Source organism: Lagenorhynchus albirostris, chromosome 9, assembly GCF_949774975.1.
Source record: "Lagenorhynchus albirostris chromosome 9, mLagAlb1.1, whole genome shotgun sequence".
Classification (NCBI taxonomy): domain Eukaryota; kingdom Metazoa; phylum Chordata; class Mammalia; order Artiodactyla; family Delphinidae; genus Lagenorhynchus; species Lagenorhynchus albirostris.
The window spans coordinates 95,479,126-95,498,975 of record NC_083103.1 but is presented as its reverse complement, the minus strand read 5'-3'; the positions used below and the strand labels follow the sequence as shown (position 1 = coordinate 95,498,975).

The 19,850-nt window shown below is 55.1% G+C and overlaps 1 protein-coding gene across 6 annotated transcripts in view; it reads left to right on the top strand.

Annotated features, from left to right (window-relative positions):
• The window catches only part of NECTIN1 (nectin cell adhesion molecule 1), a 68,254-nt gene extending 60,039 nt beyond the window's left edge, over positions 1–8,215 (top strand). For 5 of the 6 annotated variants that reach the window (XM_060160594.1, XM_060160599.1, XM_060160596.1 and 2 more), the window contains 2 exons: positions 3,598–3,708; positions 4,876–8,215. In XM_060160594.1, the coding sequence (XP_060016577.1) occupies positions 3,598–3,708; positions 4,876–5,426 (662 nt within the window). In that variant the 3' untranslated portion in view covers positions 5,427–8,215. The remainder of the gene's footprint in view (positions 1–3,597; positions 3,709–4,875) is intronic. The other variant, XM_060160593.1, reaches the window with a different exon arrangement.
• The last annotated feature ends 11,635 nt before the right edge of the window (positions 8,216–19,850 follow it).

Here is a 19,850-nt window from a genome sequence, read left to right as displayed (position 1 = left end):
TGCGTTGCTGGAAGGTCACCTTAACCGGTCTTCTGCCTCTAGGCAGGCTGGCCCTAAAGTAGGCAAAATAACCAGGGTTCCCTTTGGTCCCAGAAATCTCCAGGGAAGAGTAAACATACTTAGGACTCAGGTGGGGAAAAGGTAAACAGAAGGCCCTAGAGAGGAAAGAGACCCAGAGGCTCCCCTCTGAGACATGGCCTTGCCTTTGTAGAATTCATTCACCAAATGTTCTTGAACTCCGACCACGTGCCAGGCCGTCCAGGGGGCGGGGGCTACGTCAATGAGCCAAAGTCCCTGTCCCCGTGGAGCTTACGCTTTAGCACAGGAGGGCAGACAACAAAGAGCAGATAAAGTACGTTTGAAAAGTCACGTGGTCATTTTGAAGGTGATCAGGAAAAAAGAAAAGCAGGGTGAGGGGTTCACAGTGCTGGGGGCGGGAGTTCGTGAGCTGTGATTTTCCATAAGGTAGTCAGGGGAGGCCTTGGCGAGAAGGTGACCCCCGTGAGAAGTTGGAGCCAAGCCCCGAAGGCGTTGAGGCAGTGAGCATGGGACACCGGGGGGAGGAGCTTTCCAGGGTGCAGAGCCGCCAGTGCAAAGGCCCTGAGGGAGCTGGGAGGAAAGCACGAGATGAAGGTAGAGGCACAGATCATGCAGAGCATTTTCAGCTCAGGTTTAACGGGATCTTTGTGGCTGCCATGCTGAGAAGAGCCTGTACCGGGAAGGAGTGGAATTGGGGAAGCCAGTTAGGCAGCTACTGCAACCATCCAGGTGAGAGATGATAGTGGCTGGGATCAGAGTAGTAGTGATGGAGATGGTGAGGAGAGGTCAGGTTCGAGATTTACTTTGAATTCGAATTTACAGACTAGTTGGGACAGCAGCCACTTGTGTGAAACAGGCAATACAGTAAACTCTACCATGCTGTGATTAGTGGGGCCCAAAAAATTCAGTCTAGTCAAGTGAAATGTAGGAGGGATTTACTTCTCCTTGGGTCTCTGTTGCTACTGAAGGCATAAAAGTAAATATAGTTGAACTAATATTGTACACAATGGGAACACATTGAATTGAGTCGGTCCCAAATTATCATGACACTGCCACTTCCTCAACCCCTCTCCCTGTTCCTGCAGAAGAAAAGAACTTTAGCCGCTTGAAAACTGGCAGAAGGACCAGAGCCAATCATGGTAGATCCTAATTTGCATTTACTGTGGGTTGTTCTATCAGGCCTTACTGTAATATGTCAGTATATGATTAACGAAATGGAGTAAGCTATTGTTTATACCAGAAGGAAAGCTGCAGACCACTGGTATGTAAACATTCTAAAGAGAAAGAGAAGTGTGAGCTGGAGAAGAGAAGGCTGCACAAAGAAGGGAACCGAAGCACTGAAATAGACAGAAGGAGATGAGGAAGGGCATTCCTGGCAGGGGAAACAGCATGAGCAAAGGTCTGCAGTACAGAATCTACTTGGGGGCTTCCCTGGTGGCGCAGTGGTTGAGAATCCGCCTGCCAATGCAGGGGACACGGGTTCGAGCCCTGGTCTGGGAAGATCCCACATGCCGCAGAGCAACTAGGCCCGTGAGCCACAACTACTGAGCCTGCGCATCTGGAGCCTGTTCTCCGCAACAAGAGAGGCCGCGATAGTGAGAGGCCCGCGCACCGCGATGAAGAGTGGCCCCCGCTCGCCGCAACTAGAGGAAGCCCTCGCACAGAAACGGAGACCCAACACAGCCCAAAATAAATAAATAAATTTAAAGGAAAAGAATCTACTTGGACAGCAAGAACGGTGAGTTGGCCAGACCCAAGATCAAGTTGCGTGATGGAAGCTTTGAAGACCAGACTGACGTGGTCCAACAGGCAATGGGGAAGTCATTGCTAGTCTTTTGAGAAAGGGAATGGTAGTGTCTACACAGTGAAAATTAACCTGGTGACTGTGGATGGAGTGACTAAAGGCGGGGCAGAGACCAAATGAAGGTGGGAGATTCACGGATCTGCTGTAAAAGTAAAACCTGGTGTCAAGTGAGAAGCTATTGAACAGGAAGAGCCAACAAGATTTGGGGGCAGATTTTGACCCAGGAGATGGAGAAGGAAGAGTCAAAGGTCAATAAGATTCTAAACTGGAAGAGCAGACAAATGATGGTGGAGCTGTGGTGCTGAATGGAGTGGGTTTGGAGGGAAGACGGTGAACCATGTTGGGAAGGATGGGCCTTGAGTGGGTGGAGAGAATTCCAAGTGAGGTTGTGCTAGATAGAAGAGTGTTCAAAGTGTGTCCCCAAATACTTCTCCTGTGAATGGTCTTTGAGTCAGGAGGCTGGGGTTTGTGTTCCAGTAGGCTGGGAAACTCTTTGTGTTCCTCTTACAGTCCACAGTGTGCATGAGAAGATGAAAGGGCTCCGATGCTCTGTCTCCACAGACATTTCCCGAAGCGTTTGACCCCAGTATTTTTGCCAGCCCTCTGAGCCAATGGCTTGAGGTTCCATGGCCACAGCTTGGGAACTGCTGTCCCAGAGGCCTTTGGAGATAAAGCCCCAGAGTTGGGGGAGAGCTAGCTACCCGAGATGGTTTGGAGAGCCAGCAGGATCAAGGGAACTCATGATACTGAGGCCAGGTCTGTCCCTAGGACAGAAAGCAGAGGGTAAGGTCCAAGGATGGAGCCCCCAGCCAGGCGGCTGGAGCAGAGAGAAGGCCCAGCAGTGCAGTCTGCAGACAGAAGGCTCCAAAAAGAAAGCTGAAGGTCAAGGACTCCTTGTATGTATTGGAAGGCAAAGGAAACATGTCAGAGAGGAAGGGCAGGTTCCTCCACCTGATGCCTTTCTTATTCCGCTGGCCTCTCCAAGTCCTAGTCATCCTTCAAGGCTTGGCCTAAGTCTTCCTTCCTCCAAGAAGCCTTTTCAAACTCCAGGCCGCAGGACTTTCCTGCACTGCACTCCTGAAGCCCTTATCGGCCAGCGCCCTTGATGTCCACATGCTGCTTTGCCTAAGAGTGTCATCTGGTTCCTCAGCTGGGCTGTGAGTTCCTTGTATCCTGTGACTAGCGAAATAGATGCTCGGTACATGTTTGCTGAGTGGATGGGTGGGTGGGTGGATGGAGCGATGATGAGGCAGGTGGCGAGAGGAGAGAGCACACAGGTACGGGGTAAGAACTGAAGAGGGAGCTGGCAGGTTGAACGTACAGAGGTGGCTACGTTCCCGCCAGCTGCCTCTTGGGCATTTCTTGTGGCAACATCTCCCACCTCGCGGGAAGCAAGTGTGCAGCCCTTTTCAGGGCGGTAAACAGATGGGACCTGGTGAACCAGGAGAAGACGCTTGAGGTTCAGGGAGACTGTTCTGGAAGTGGGCGGTGAGGACGAATATTCACTAAATATTTATTGGGCGGCCACTCGGTGACCTGCACTGAGGACACAGTGGTGACAGTGGGAAGCTGAGTCCTCAGTGGTCGTGCTTCTCTCTGCCAAGTCCCGCCCGTGGAGAGGCCCGAGCAGGCGCCTCTGGGTGGTCCCAGCTCAGCCGTGTGACGCAGGCAAGTCGCCTCCCTTCTTCGGCCCCCGTGTTTTCATTAGCCCTTCCAGCCCGAACTCGTGGAATGCCCTTCCTCTTCTCTTCTAGAATCCTTGCCCTGCTCCCGCTGCAGACAGCACCCCACAGGCTCACACACCAGACCGGCTCCACCTCTGGGAGGAGGGACTGGTCTCATAGGAGGACCAGGATTCCCACGGAGTGAGTGATGCTGAATCGGGGGGTGAGCTGGCAGAAACAGATTCCCAAAGGCCAGAACATATGCCCAGATTGACCGCCTCCCTTGGCCTGAAGAGAGGAGGGCTGAGAGCAGCCGAGGTCAGCCCTCCAGGCCTGCCCTGGACCTGCCCACCGGCTCCTCGTGTCCAAGGCCAGCCGTGGTCTCCGGTGCCACCCTGTGGTGGTGCTGGGAACCGCCTCCCTCAGCCTCACCTGGGGACCCCTTCGGCCTCTGGCCCGACCCCACTGGCAGACAGACACCGGCCCAGCCTTCTCTCCCTGCCCACCCACTTCCTTTCTCTTTTCACCTTTTCTGCCTTTTTGCTTCTGCTCTGTCCTCAGTGTGTACATATTTGTACACACACGTTCATCACATCAGCACGTGTGTGGGCCGGTCGTGACAACAAGGGTGTATGCCGGCACGCGTGCTCGCTCGTGTGTATTTGTCATCTTTGCTGCTGACGTACTCCCATGCTCCCTTTCTGCACAGCCACGCTGAGCGTCTTATGCTCATAGCCCAGCTTGGCTACACCCTGGCCCCCACCCTGCCCTGCAGGGCCAGACTGCAGCCAAGAACCACGGCCCGGGCGTCTGGCACTCACGGGGCATCTGCGGGGCCAGCACCTCGGAGCAGATGGAATCAGGCGTGGGGCACCCGGTCTGCTCCAGGCTCCGAGTCTCAGAAGCCCAGGTGTGGTGCTGGGGCGCAGTGACGTTTGCACAGGCTTTCGGTGCAAGAGAATCAACGACGCGTCATTGGCTGATGGCCTCGGACAAGTTATTTGACTTCTCTAAGCCCCGTCTCTTCGTGTGCCGGAGGGAAATTCATAGCATACTTACTTCACGGGGTGTCATGGCCGTGACTGGCGTCTACTGGACCCTGGGTCATGGGTGGGCTGGCTCCACATCCAAGGAGGAAGTCAGCATGGGGGCTCTGGGGCTACGAAGCTGTCTCTGCCTCTCCCTGGCCCCAGCTACCCACGCTGCAGCGTGTTGGGCTCCTGGATGGGTGGGGTCCTGGGGGGGGGGGCCTTTGGAACTGGAGCTGGCCTTGGGCCCACTTCCTGGCTTTCCCTCCCCTGCCACCCTTGCTGACTCCCCAGGAGCAGACACTGACTATGTCCCCCTCCGTCTCTCTTCCTCACCCAGAGTTCCCCTACACCCCGTCTCCTCCCGAACACGGGCGTCGCGCTGGGCCGGTGCCCACGGCCATCATTGGGGGCGTGGTGGGGAGCATCATGCTGGTGCTGATTGTGGTCGGCGGGATCGTGGTGGCCCTGCGCCGGCGCCGCCACACCTTCAAGGGCGACTACAGCACCAAGAAGCACGTGTACGGCAATGGCTACAGCAAGGCCGGCATCCCCCAGCACCACCCGCCCATGGCCCAGAACCTGCAGTACCCTGAGGACTCGGACGACGAGAAGAAAGCCGCGCCCCTGGGCGGCAGCAGCTACGAGGAGGAAGAGGAGGAGGAGGAAGGCGGAGGGGGCGAGCGCAAGGCGGGCGGCCCTCACCCCAAATACGACGAGGACGCCAAGCGGCCCTACTTCACGGTGGACGAGGCGGAGGCCCGTCAGGACGGCTGCTACGGGGACCGGACTCTGGGCTACCAGTACGACCCGGAGCAGCTGGACTTGGCGGAAAACATGGTTTCTCAGAACGACGGGTCTTTCATTTCCAAGAAGGAGTGGTACGTGTAGCCCCGTCTGCAGAGCCCCTGCCCCAAGCCCACACCCGCACGCCCCCTGCCCGCCCCCCACCGTCCACTGCCCCAGGAGCTCGGCAGAGACTCACCCAGCTGCTCGGGGTACCTGGGAGCCCAGGGCACACGACCTGGCTTTGTTTTGATTTCCTCCCTGCCCCCCCACCCTCCTCCCTGGTGTGTGTTCACTGTGGCTTCGGTGTTGCTGGTACCTTTCCTCCCCTGACCCCACCTGCCTCCCTCCGCAGGGAGCCCTAGTCCCATCTTGTGTACCTAGATGTCCCCTCCGGGGTTTGGGGAGACAGCCCTCCCCTGCCCCCAACACTGGAATTTGTCTGTGTCCTCTCTCTGCGAGTGGAGGGCTGAAGGGGCTCCAAGAGGAGAAGCCCCCTGCCGCCGACCCCAGATGCTGCTCCTTTTTCCCTGGGAGAGGGAACCCGGCACCCCCTCCCCCATCCCACCGTGAGCTGGAGTTCGGACCCCCGGTCGAGGCAGCCGTTGAGCCCAAGGGGGAGGGGAGGGGGGTGGCTTTTCTGAAGCATCCAGGGTTGTCTTTGTTGTTAAGGGAATCAAGCTGAGGTCCCCACCTGAGGCCTTGGGCAGTGTGTTTACCTGGCAAGGTTAGTTTTACATTTGTTTTCCTCATTGGCCTCCAGGGAGTTAAGGTGGCCCAGCTCTGGTGTGTCCCTCCTCTTTACCCCAGTCTGCTGCCCACATAGCGGGACTCCAGGTAAACTCTGGCCCACACTTCCCATACACTTCTACCAACACGTACGCACACTTACACACACACACACACACACACACACACACACACGCCACTCGTGTCTACCCCTGTGCTCCCCCTGGGGTCACATGCCTTACCCAGGCTGGACACTGCCCAAGGCCCACCTCTCTGCTCCACCTCTCCCCCTTCCTTCCAGCTGAGGATGGGGGCAGCCTTCAGAAGCTTCCAGTGAGAGCTGACACTAGGCCCTTCGGTGCCTCCACCCTAGCGTCTCAGGCTGGCTCTGAACTGCTCCTTATAGCATGGAAGTTTCTTGAATTTCTCCCTATCAATCAAGTGCTAGCAATTCTTGATTCTCTTGGGGAGTCAGAGCTGGGATCCCAGAAGGGAATAACCTCCAGGAGCTACAGGTGAAGGAGGATCAATGCAGAGGGCACCGGAGAAGGAAGCCTGCACAGTAGGAGCTCTGCAAACACAGGCTGATAAGACTCTGCGGAGCGCAGGTAGCTCCCGGCCCACAAAGGCCGATGCAGCTGCTCCGGGCCTGCCAGAAGGTGCGAGCGGAGCGGGGAGCCAGGGATCCTGAGTCTGAAGCTCCTGCTTGCCACCCTCCCCGTCCCGCTTCAGCCATCGCTGGTCTCCACTCTGGATGAGGTGGGGAACCCTGGAGAAGCTTTCCCTTTGAGTTGCAGATTCCCTTCCTGAATGGGGCTCTGGGTCCCTGTCAATCACCGGAGACTGATGGTCTTCCCCAGGATACCATGGAGGAAGGCCCCGCCCAGCCCCTTATTTGCTCCCCCAGCTCCAAGTGCCTCAGTTCCTCCATTTGCCTACCCCATCCCCCCGGCACTCTAGATGGGAAAGACCCTGGGATGGGAGAGGCAGGTTCATGCCTGCCCGTGAGGATTCCAGTGAACTCAGCCCAGGGTGCAGGGGCTCTGTGGGATGGCAAGTGTTGGGGGGAATTAGGCAGACCACTCTGTGCCCCACGGGCACCAACTACCCTGCCATAGGCTTCCCAAGGGAGCCGCCAGCCTCCCGCCCTACTCCTCCCCTCCCTGGTGCTGCTATGGGACCCCCAGCCAGCTCCATCTCTGCCCTGGCAACCCTGGACCCGCCAGCTGGGTCACGCTCCTCCCCCCAGCCCCCACTGCCCTAGCCCCAGCCCAGACCACCCAGTAGCCACGTAGCAGAAGTCTGAAGCCATGCCAGCCCTGGGGCGGTACTCCCCTCTCTTGGCATTGGGAGTACTGGATGGGGTGGAGTTGGGAGAAACTTCTGGGGTCTTTCTAGCCACAGGGCAGAGGGGGTGGAGGAGCTGGGCTGCATCTCCCAGCAGTAGTAGTGTCCCCCCCCCCCACCCCAGGGCAGAGGACCTTTTCCATGTTACATCACTACCCCATCCCACCTCACACCACCCTGGCCCCTCTGCTTGGTCCCCTTGCCCCCCAGGCAGGAGGAAATCCCAGGGGCCTGCCTGATAGAGGCATTCTCTGTCCCCTTGAAATCACAAGACCGAAAGGACTCTTCCTCTGTGTCTCCTTTATCTGCACTGCCACCCCCTCTTCCTCCTTATATGATGGACTTAGGAGGCCCCCGGGCCTAGCCAAAGCACTGAGTCCCCCTTAAGACACCTCCAAGCCCTCCCCTCCAGCAAAGCACAAATTGTGGGGCCCACACCAGATGTGTGGGCCACGTAGAAGGCTCCTGCCTTGGCAGGGACCCATCAGCAGCGCGCCGAGCAGGGCAGCTGCTACCCGGGGCCAAGAGTCGGCACGAGGCCGGGGTCGGCACTTGGGCCTGGGGTGACAGGGTTTTCTGTGCCCCAAGTTTGTGGGGCGGGGGGTACTACTGCTGGGCCCATAGCCACAGCCACTGGCACAGGGAAGGTCTGGCCCAGCAGAGAGACGAGGACGTCTTGCTTCTCCGTGCCCCCAACGTGAGCTGAGCTTCCGCCTTTGCTGGAAATGAAATAAACTTGGTCTGCAATGTGCCAAGGCCTCCCCACTTGTCATCCTGCCTCTTGTTGCCCTCCCCGTCCTTGCCCGCCCCCCACTCCCCAATACCCCTCTTTCCTTAAGATTTTGATATTGTTCTAATGTGTAACAACCCTCTGAGTCCCCTTTGATCAGAAGCATCTGAAGAGCAGCAGCGTGGAATCGGGGAACACAGGCGCGCACATGCAGCCGCGTCAGGCCTGGCCCATGCGTGCACGAGGGCGCACACCCCCCGACAGACCCAAGCACAGGTGCCCCAGCCCCACAGACCTGCCAGGGGGCTGGGCTGGTCCTGCTGAAAGCCCTTCAGGAAAAACTGATTTCCCAGCGCTCGGGCCATAAGAGAGACTCACGGGGGCCCTGTTTCCCAGGCACGTGCCCCCATGCCAACCCCCTCCCGCGTGCCCGAGTCACTGGTGCAATAATTTTTCTGCCGTCCTCCAAGCAGAGGAATTGGGGATTGTGTCAGGTGGTGTGGGCAGCTCACGTGAGAGGAGGGGAGGGCTGCCAGGCCTCCCGGGGGCCAGACGGAGACCTTCTAGGCCTGACTGCCACCAGGAACCCTCAGGTGGGCCCCACCAGGCCCCAGGCCCACGGGGAGACGTGCCCAGGCCCCTGTGCCGTGGCCCAGGCGGTGAGGGCTGCTGGGACCTCGCTGCTGCCGCCCAATTGTACGGCCAGAGGAGCCTCTGCCCCACCCGTGCTGCTGCTTTTCTGACTCCTGCTGTGAGGAATGGGATTCTTGGCCGGAAACAAACAAACAAAAAAAAATGGTTTTCTTTTTTTGTATAAATGGAAACAAAATCCAGGAGAAGCTGCCCCCTCCCCTCCCCCCAGAGTGTGATGCACTACCTTTGCTTCAATTTCTTAGTCACTGTTTTCGTCTTTGGTCCCAGGGACGGCCCAGCAGATTCTCCTGGTTCTAACCCAGGGGGTGTTTGCATCACCCCCTTTTACTTGTATAAAAAAAAAAAATGATGGGTTGAAAAATGTACTGAGGAAAAAAAATGTACTTTTTTATAAATAAAGTCTTTAAAACAACCCCGGTTGCTTCATGTCCGTCGGGAGCTGGGCCCTTCCCCACGGACCTGGGGGCAGGACAGGGTACGCGGGGATGAGCCGGCACCCTAATGCAAGGAAGGCAGCTTCCACCCCGGGCCCCGTTCCCATGGCTCTGGAACACTGACTCGGACCCCGGAGGAGCCCCCTGCCCAGGCCAAAGGAGCCCCAACCCGCCCTCTCGCGGGAGCCCCAAGGGCAAACGTGAGGGTCCTGCCTGAGTCCTCAGCACAGCTCCCGGGCTGCCACTGAACCGCCTTCCACACAAGTGGCACCACCGTGGACAGCTGCATCGGGAGGGGTTGGCCGCTCAGACACAAGCAGGGAGCCCTTCAACATGCGGCCTGAGAGGCTGGGGACCGATGGTGCAGAGGGAGTCCCCTGCCCTCCTGCCCCAGAGCTCCTACTCAGGCCCCTCCAATTCCCCTCCTCACCCCCCCGCCCCCCCCACCGTCCTGCTCCTTCCTGCCAAGTCCCCTCCTGTGGCGGTTTGGAGAAGAAAACCAGCAATGTCACACCTGTCGTGTTAGATCCCTGGGGACAGGGCAGAGACGGGAGCTTCATCCTCTCATCTTTTGGGAGGATACTGCCGACTGCATCCCCCACAAGCTCTCAGAGACCCCGCCCCACCTCCCAGGGGGCTGATTGGAAGGAAGGTCTCCTAGTTCCTCGGTTACCTCGCCCCTCCCCGCTCCAGCACCATCTGCTTCCCATCTTCTGGGCTGGAATGCAGGACAAATCGATCCAGGGGTGGCAGTGGCAGGGGCTTCAGTGACTGCCCCCTCTCAGCCACCCCCAGCAGCATCTCCTTTCACTGAAATCCACACCATACACCCCTGAGAGAAGGGGGTGGGGACGCTGGAAGCCTAGGTGGCTGCCCGGCAGCAAGCACTCCCGCCCATCTGGGGCAAGACCACGCCCTCCATACATAGGACTGGGGCGGGCGGAACTGGCGGGAGCAGGAGAAGCCAGCAGCTGTTGGCAGCTGGCTGGGTCCCTCACTGGAAGGTCAAACCCAGCACCTTAGACTGTGTTTGGATGTCGACACTCGAGTGAGATGCAAATTGGTTGTTTAAGCGGTCACTTCCTCAGTTCTCTAGGCTGTCCATTTAAGTTAATTTTTAATTTGCACAGGCAATAAATGCTTAATTACATTATTAATATATTGGAAGAGAGCAATGGACAGAATGTCCTAATTGGCATTTAACTAGAACGTTCCGGCAAATTAGCCAAGACTTTCTCCGGCAGCCGAAGGAGGGCAAGCCAATTAGTCCCAGGCACAGCCCCATCCCCCAAGATACCAGGAGGCCAGGACACACGTAGCTTTCTAGTTGAGCTAGGCTTTGGAAGGACCTTCTGCTAGTTAGGCTACTTCTGCCCAAACTTCAACCCTTGCCCCTGTGCTCCACCCACACCCTCAGCAGAGCAGAGGACAAAACGCTGGATGGCTTGGAGACAGGATCCACCTGAGAGGCCAAGGTCCCCCTGGGGTGTGCCCACCATTGCCTTACCTCGACTGTGGGCCCAGAACTGAGCTAGCTGGGCAGCCAAAGCTCCTCTCTGGATACCAAGGAGTCCTCTCTCCCATCCTCCTTACCTTACCCTCTGCAGATGGTTAAGGGAATGAACTTGATGAATTGAGGGATTCATTTATCCACTCATGCATTCCTTCATTTGGCCACCCTGGGCCAGGCACTGTGCGACCCTGTGACAGTCCCACCCAGAGTCCCTGGTCTCAAAGAATTCAGAGCCTCCAGGGTCCTAAACCCCAAAACAGTGCCATGCTGGCCATGGACTGAAGCAGAGCTGTGTGTAAAGCGCCGTGGTAGCACAGAACGGGAATGACTAATTTTGTCTGGGAAGGTCTGAAAGGCTTGATAGAAGAGGTGAATTTTCCCCTGGGCCTTGAAGGATGTGTAGAAGTTCCCCAGACCAAAGGTGTGTTAAGAGTATTCCAGGACGACTTGGAATTTTGCATCTTATATTAATTCTTCTAATGAAAGAGATCTTTCTAGTCCAACACACTCATTCAGCATGTGGAGAACTGGAGCCTAGAAAGAAAACTAAGGTTTGGTAACCAGACCATCAGAAAGCGTGTGCTAAATACCGTCAAGGACAAGGCCATGTCCTGGGAGCAGCAGGAGGAGGAGGAATCCAGGGGAAGGGGTGGCACCAGCCTGACTCCCTTGGGGGTATACTAGATGCGACCCAAGGCTCAGTACCCCTCCCCCACGGCCCCAGAATAGGACAAACGCCCATGGGGTATAAACTGGGCTTTTGGGAGCCACACTTGGTATTGAGTGGAACCATCGGTCAGACAGGGCCCATGGGGGAGACTTCCTGGAAAAGGCGGTGTGATTCCGGTCCCGGTGCTGATGTTTTTTCCCACACCACCGAGCAATCAACTCAATTCTAACAGTATTGACCTGGAGGTAGCATCCGATCTCACAGTTCAGGGCTCAGTCGCACAAGACTCCTCCCACTTCAGCTGCTAATCACGAGTCCAGGTTGCTACCTGTGCTTCCGACTGGCTGGCTATAAATCAGAGGTCCCCACGACCCCCTCCCTGCGTTCGATTAATTTACTAGAGCAGCTCACAGAACTCAGGAAACCGGTTTACTCGCTAGATTACTGGTTTAGAGTAAAAGGATCCCACTCAGGAACAGTTAAATGGAAGAGATGCAGAGGGCAAGGTATATGGGAAGGGGTGTGGGGCTTCCATGCCCTCCCAGCACCAACCTGGAAGCTCTCCAGACCTGTCCTTCCGGGGTTTTATGAAGGCTTCCTCACATAGGCATGACCCATTAAATTATTGGCCATTGGTGACTGAACTCAATTTCCAGCCCCTCTCCCCTCCGCAGAGGTCAGGGGTGGGGTCGGAAGCTCCAAACTTGGTTCGTTTGCCTGGCACCCAACCCCCATCCTTAGGTGCTTTCCAAAAGCCAGCTCATTAACATAAACTCAGGCGTGGTGGAAAGGGATGTCCTAAGAATGACAAGACACCTCTCTCACTCTTATTCCTTAGGAAATTCCAGAGGCTTTAGAATTTGCGCCAGGAACAAGACGAAGGCCATATATACACTTCCTGTTAGAAGTCAGAATATCACAGGTGGTATCTGCAATGGTTTTGAGGAATGAGAGGCACATAGGTTGGTGGGAAAATGGAAGAGGAAAGGGCTCTGTGAAAGCTGGAGGAGAACAGCCAGGCCCTGCTCCTAGACCCCCTCTGTCCTCTCCCCACAGCCAGACACTTCTGGGGAGCAACGCTTGGGCTCCAGCTTGGTACTGGCGTATAGGGCCCCCAAACCCTATTTTCTGCCTCGGCTTACAGGCCGGATGGCAGAGCCAGGCCAAATCCCAGTCCCCAACCCCAGCATCAACTCTCGGATGAGAAGCTGCAAGCACTGCCCCCTTCCCTCCCTCCTCTCTGCCAGCCACGCCTTCCCTAGCTGGAGGGCACCCTCGCTTCATTGCCTTGGGCCACATCTAAGCTGGCCCTTCTGGCCAGACTCCTCCCAAGCTAGGAAAGGCATAGGAATGGCCTTGCTAGGCTCAGGAACCAGCCCCAGGGCATCATCAACCCACACGGCAGGCTCCATTGAGCCAGGGAACTAAACCCTGGACACACAACCCAAATCACCCGGGGATTTACAAAATCAAATATCCAGGCCCCACCCCCAGGCCAATAGGGTCAGAGCTCTAGGGTTGGGACCCAGACAGCTGTATTTTCAACAAGCTACCCAGGAGGTTCCAGTGTACAGCCAGAGTCAGAGCCGCCGGTGTGGAGGCAGAGGCCGTCCAAGGTGTCAATCATGAGGAAGAGGCACGTCGTGAGGTGGGAAACTGGGACTGAGGGGTGGGTAGTTAGGTGATTCGGTGAGTTAATGCACATAAGAGTTTGGGTACCAGATATGCTCTATATTGTCACCATCATCAATCATCTTCATCATCGCCATCCTCATCCCCTCTGAGACGGGCTCCTGGATGACAGTGACTGCAGTGGAGGCCAGTCCCTGGAGACAAGTAGGGAGCCAGGGTGGACCCGTGATTGTAACACTAACGAAGCAGGTTTTCTGGGTTTAGAACATTCCCGAGCGCTTGGCCTCTGGGCACCTGTGAGAGGGAAAGTGGGATCCTGAGTTCAAAGCTCAGGCAGGCAGTCTCGCAGGCCCGCCCCGAATGGGGATGTCGCTCCTCAGTGATCCCACCTTAGAAGAAGCCAATGGGGTTTATGAAGGACAGTGATAGTACCCTTAGAGTCCAGTTAGGCAGATGAGGGGGGACCCTCGGAGAGAGACAGAGAGGGAAGGTGGCACACCGGGCCCCGTATGCCCTTTCCTCCTTGCCCAAGGACTAGCCGAGGGCCCCTCCAGAGCCTTCTCTGAGGAAGGTATTCCATTCCACAGGGAGCAAAGACCTTTGGGGGAATAACTGACTCACAGACCGGCAGGCTGGGGTGCCCTCAGCCTGAACTCCTCCCACCCACTGTCCCCTCAGTTAGTGGCCTCAGCCTCGAGAGAGCCTCCATGGATGAGAAAAGAATCAGCAAGTGATAGGACCACACAAGCTGCCTTCCTACCAGGCTGTAAGCCCCTGGAGGGCTGGGACCCCATCTTATTCTTCCTCAGCACCCAGCCCAGGGTGGACAGAGTGGGTGGTCAGTAAATGTTGAACCAAACCGAACTCATCCAAGTGAGAGTCAAGAGATCTTGCAGGTGGCATGGCCCAACCTCCCCGAGGCAGGGCTGTCCTCCAGGCATCCCAGGTGCCTCTGGAGAGGGGCACCACACTGCCTCTAGAGCTAAGCCCTAGCATCAAAGGGTAACTTCTCCATTCAGACAAAATTTCCCTCCCCTAAGTCTCACCCATTGTTCTAGGTATTTCCCTGAGAAGCTACATGATCTGGCCTTCCTAGGACAGTCCTTCAGGTATTTGGAGATGATTACTCCCGGCCCAACCTCTTTTTCATATGATTCTCCCTCTGCTCTAGTCATCAGGCCACTTAGCAACACATCTGTTAGGAACCTGGACTTAGGAGTCAGGCAAACCTGGGTTCAAGCCTTGGCGGAGTTGACTTGTTGTGAGTTGACTCACATCAAAAATCCCAGTTATCTTTGGACTTTGGGTAGTCATAATGTATCTCTGGAGGTTCACTGATTGTAACAAACGTACAACTTTGGTAAGAGATTTTGGTAGTGGTGGCTGTGAATATTTGGGGGCAGGGGGGTATATGGGAAATCTCTGTGTCTTTCAATTTTGCTGTGAACCTAAAACTGCTCTAAGAAAAAAAAGAGCCTTTAAAAACAACCCCATTACTCCAGCTGTTCCTGAAGAAAACCCATTACCAGCTCCCTCCCATTCTGAGGGCCAGGGAATACATGCTGTTTCCAGGAACTGATCTGACCAGCAGGCGATGGGGGTGGAGGGGTGGGAGACTCTCCGCATGTCCTCCCTGAACCTGGTGTGCTCTCTCTTACTCTGCGGCACGGCCAACCCAGCTGACCTCATGGTGATGGTATGGAACACAGAGGGGCTCCGTTGTGGTGGTTAAATTTCCGGATGCATGGGTGGATGGATGGGTGGATGAATAAACCTTTGAGTCTTTTACACGTGTGCTGCCTCTGAGCAGACCTCTCTCACCTGCACTTGGGCTGCCTATTTTTCTCCCGAATGTGGCGCTTTTCATGTATCTCTGCTCTGTTTTATCTTAATGGCAAAGTCAGCATTTCAGCCTGTTGGGCTCCTTTCAGATGCTGGTTCTATCATCAGTTGAGTTCACACTCGACATCTATTGAAAACCTGGTAAAAGGAAAGAGGCAGGGCCTTAGGGTCCATTGATCTTCATTCAATCCCTAGTCCTACCACTTGTCCGCTGTGTGAAACTTAGGCGAGTTGCTTGCTTTCCCCCAGCTTTATTTCTCAATCCGTGTGAACAGACTGCTGGGATGAATAAAGATAGTTAGAGAGAGAGAAAGTTAGTTGTAAAGCAGATAACACCGGTACCTACCACAGAGGGCTGCCGTGGGGATTAAAGGAGAATCATCCCTTTATAAAGCACTTAACACAATGCCTGGAACAGAGTAAGTGCTCGGTTAAGCTAGGATAATATTAGCTCTTAGTATTATTTTCCCCACTGTGCAACTGCCCTTAGCAGCAGCAAATTGCAGCATGGAGACAGAACCTGTCATAGAGACGACATCAGGCACTCGGACTCTTGACAAGTCCAAGTAGAATCCCAGCTCTGCGCCTTCCTGGCTGTGGGGTGACCATCCCCTTAGTTCCTTTCTCCCTGATTTGCATCATCCCACGCAAAGACCCACCAGCTAGTGGGAGGGACACAGGCATCAAGGGGCTGCGATGTGCCCCTCCAGGGCACGGCTTTGGTGGGGATTCCGCTGCTAGGCCACCGCCGGGGGGTGGGGGACTGGGGCCAACCGTGGGAACATGAGGCCACGGTTACTCCAGAGCAAAGGCTTCCAGCATGCCCTCCAGAGTTTCGTCTTCAGGAATGCCCCAGAGCCTCCTGAGGTGGGAGGCAAGAGGATGGGTCTCAACTTTCCACTGTTTTACTTTCCAGAATTCTGTGTCAGGTTTTAACCCTTTGCTATTTTTAACTTAAAGGAAAATTGTATTGAGGGATACAAACAGTAAAGTGTCAAACCTTAAGGGAACAGCTCCACATTTTTATAACCATGTTATATGTATACCCTCGCGTCATCAGCCCCAGATCAAGTCACGGAGGTTCGCTCAAGCTCGCTCGCTCTCCCCATTCTGGAACTTCACATAAATGGAATCATGCGAAGTGCACACTTACTTGTGTGCCTGGCTTCTTTCACTCAGTACGTTGTCTATGAGATGTACCCGTGCAGTGTACCTCTCCTCGCTGTGTAACGTTCTATCGTGTGAATGTGCCACAATGTAGTCCTCTATTCTGTCATTAGTGAATACGTGTGTGGTTTCCAGTTTGGGGCAATTATGAATAAAGTTGCTGCAAACAGTCTTGTATGTAACTTTGGAGCACTTAACACTCATTTCTGTTTAGAACGGAATTAGGATTGATAGATACAGCCAAACAGTTTTCCAGTTTATGCCCCAGTGTAAGAGGGTTCTGATGCCTCCACTTCCTTGCCCGCACTTGGTATCATCTATCCTTCTAGGTTTAGCCATCTGGCAAGGGCATAGAGGTATCTCGTGATTTAATTTGCATTTCCCTGATGACTAAGGATGTCAACACTTTCATATGACTATCAGAGACTTGGAGTTCTGAAAGGGTCCTAGACTTAAAAAAAAAGTTTTTTTGGAAAATCCATTGTCATGCATTCCCTGGAGGATGGGTTAGTGTCCATCCAGCCACTCTGTGGTCATCTGGGGACAGGTCCCTGTTCTAGGTACCTAGGAGGCCCTGGGGAGGCGGGGACAGGACAGGTAGAGCCAGAGGAGGAGGGAGGATGGTGTGTGCTCTGGAAGAGTCCCAGAGTAGCAGGAAGGAAGGGCCAGCCATTGGCAATCGGGAATTCTGACACAAGACACAAAGCAATGCCCTGTGGCTGAAATGAGCTGTCGAAGTGTCACGATGATGACACTGGGTGGAATTAGCTGGGAAACCTTCATCTGCTCCCCACGATCGATTCCTAAGCAATGCAGTTTTCCTGGAGTTTCACCAAAAAAAGGGCAGGGGACGGTGAGCCACACCCAGATGGGCTTTTCGCTGATGATGACAATGGGTTGGCAGGGAAGTGCAGGTGGTCAGGGCTGGACCGAAGGCAGGAGGCAGGTAATGTGCTGGAAAGATGCCTGGACTGGGAATCAGGAGGCTGAGCTCTGCTTCCTCTCTGCCACGTCTCACCCAGTAACTCTGAGCAAAACCCTTCGCCGCTCTGATTTCATGACTTTCTACGTGTGGAACAAAGAACCGGGGAGATGGGAGCTTGGTGGCCTCTCCTGGGCTACCCCTGGAGACAAAGCGGGGCTGGGGTGAGAGGTCCCCCGCGGCCCTGACAATGATGAATCACCACGCCCCATTCCGTTGCCTCTATCTACTGTAATTGATCCTGAGGCCAGGTGTCTGGGGCGATAGTGAGCAGGGGTAGCTTCCAGAGGAGGCTGGCTTGCTGCAGGAGGGGGAATATGGGGGAGGGTGGGCAGCAGCCCCCTCACCGGTGAGAAAACCCCACGCCACCCTCCTCTGCAGAGAAGTGACGGATCTGCTCTACTAGCAGAGCAGAGATCCAAGCCTTTACAAGGGCTGAGCAGAGAAGCGGTCCCCACTGGGAAAGCCACAGTGGGAGTGGGCTCCCCATGTCTCCTCTGACAGCGTACTTAGGGGGTGTCAGCTGCTATGTGTCTCCAGGGTTTTCCTCCGGAGTTCACCCTAGAAAGACTTGGGGTTTCGTTCAATGAAAAGTGTAGGTCCCTTACATGCAGCTCTTTCAGGAGACATCACAGGCTCACAAGGGAACTGGGGCCCAAAGCTGGTTGGTACTGGCCTTCCCGCAGGCTCTGGGTGAGAACAGCACACAGGAACCCCCTGATTGGGAAGACTCACCCTCCAACACCTGCTGCCTCCTTTTAGGTGTTTTCTGCCATCACCTCCCAGCAATCATCCTTTCCCTTCCTGAGCCTGGGTCCTGGGGTGCCCCGCCCTTTGCCCTATCCTTTTGCCCCTACAGCACAACACATGCAGACCCCAAGCAAGACATCTATCTACCTATTTTAGAATTATAGACCATTAGAGCCAGAGCAACCTCAAAGATCATTTGCCCCAACCCACAAATGGGGAAATCGAGTCCCAGAAGGCTAACAACAGTAAGAATTCCTTACATTTATACAACATTTGGAAATTACACAGTGAATCAAGGGCTTTTACTAATAGCTAAGACTTATAATATCACTCACAAGTGTCAAGCACTGTTCAAATTACTCTATGATATTAAATCCTTACCTCAGACTTAGAATTACTATTACCATCATTACCAGAGAAATGAAGAGAGTTGTCCAAAGTCACAGAGTTTGCTGGGCTTCAAACCCAGGCGGTCTGGCCTCAGAGGCCATGCTCTAACCATTGTACCACCCTTCCCACTGCCTGCAGCCCTCCTAAAGGGCAGAGTCATGTCCTGACAACAGAGTGGGAGAAGAGCCAGGAGAGGGGGCCACACCAGCCTAACTCCTGGGGGGATCCTGGGCCTGACACAAGTTTCAGTACACAAAGAAGCAAGTATCCCAGGCAGGGATTGACTGAGCTTGTGGGAACCACGTTTGGTATCAGATGGAGTCATCAGGGGCAGGCGGGGCTCACAGGAAAAGCTTCCTGGAAGAGATGGTATCAGAGATGACTTTGGAAAACGAAAGTGATCTGGAGAAGACGTAGAATACCCAGCGTGGGGAGGACCTCCAGGTAAATGTTTGCATCGGGAGTCAGTTAGACTAGACCAGGCGCTTTGGGTAGCCGGAGGGCACTCGGCACCCCAGGATCCTCACAGTCAGCTGAGGAAGTCAGCAAGGAACCCCATTTAGCTGATGATTAACCCGGGGCTCAGGGATGTTAAATGTTTGGCCCAAAGTCACACAGGTGGCGGGTGGTTGACTCATAACTTGGACCCAGGCCTTCTGACTCCAAGCCAGGTGCTCTTCGCTCCCTACTGAACCTCCCATTGAAAAGAAACAAAATGCCACCATGGTCACAGTTTTACACCCGCTTATAACTTACGAAATGTGTGGCACACACACAGGCCCCTTTGAGGTGGTACTCCGGGACCCCGAAGCACGGCCTAGGCACACGCAAGCATGGGTGGGCGGGCCCAGTTTGGGAGTCATACAGAGCTCGGTTCAGTCACCAAATCTGTCTCTTATCAGCTTGGTGATTTGGGGCAAGTGGGGTAAATAGAGACAATAAGGCCTACTTCGCGGGCTGCAGTGAGGGGCAGGTGTTACGAGGCACGTGGCCTGCGCACAGGCAATACCATCCCACACCTCCCCCACCCAGACGCCCACCCCCAATCCAAGTCTGACCTCTTCCAGTGTTTTTCCCAAGAAGGACCCAGAGTCCAGGTGTCCCCTGTTTCTTTTCTTGAGATTGTTTTCCCCTCAACTGGAGAGGGGTGAACAAATTTAATCAGATCTCTCGGGCTTGCCATGGTGCCACTCAGAGAACTTGCCAGAACTAGCTGTTCCTCTCCTCCTCACCTCCCCAGAAGGGTCCAGATCCTGAAGGCCTCCAGATCTGCTGCGTCTTCCGAACCCCTGGCCCCCAGTGACCCCAGGGCATTGGAGCTCATCCCCCCCGCCAAGCCCAGCGCACCCCCTCGAAGAACCAGAGCTCCTCCTGTGTGCGGTGCATTCCCCACCTTGGCAAGGCTCAGAGAAGCACCATTGAATTTCACAGCATTTTAACATAGAATTTCCATATCTAAATCCCCTCGTTTTGAGTACTACTCTCAGTATATGCTTGATTTGAGAGATCTGCCACAAGGAGAGGGGTCCTGCAGAGGACCCCTGCCCAGGATGGACAGACAGCTAAAACATCAACACCCGTGACTCGCAGGGAGACAGACACAGCCCCTCAGCTTCTGGCTCTTTGCTTCCAGAATTCTAGCCTTTTCAGGTCTCCTTCCCCACCCAGCCCCTCCCAGAAGCCTCAAGA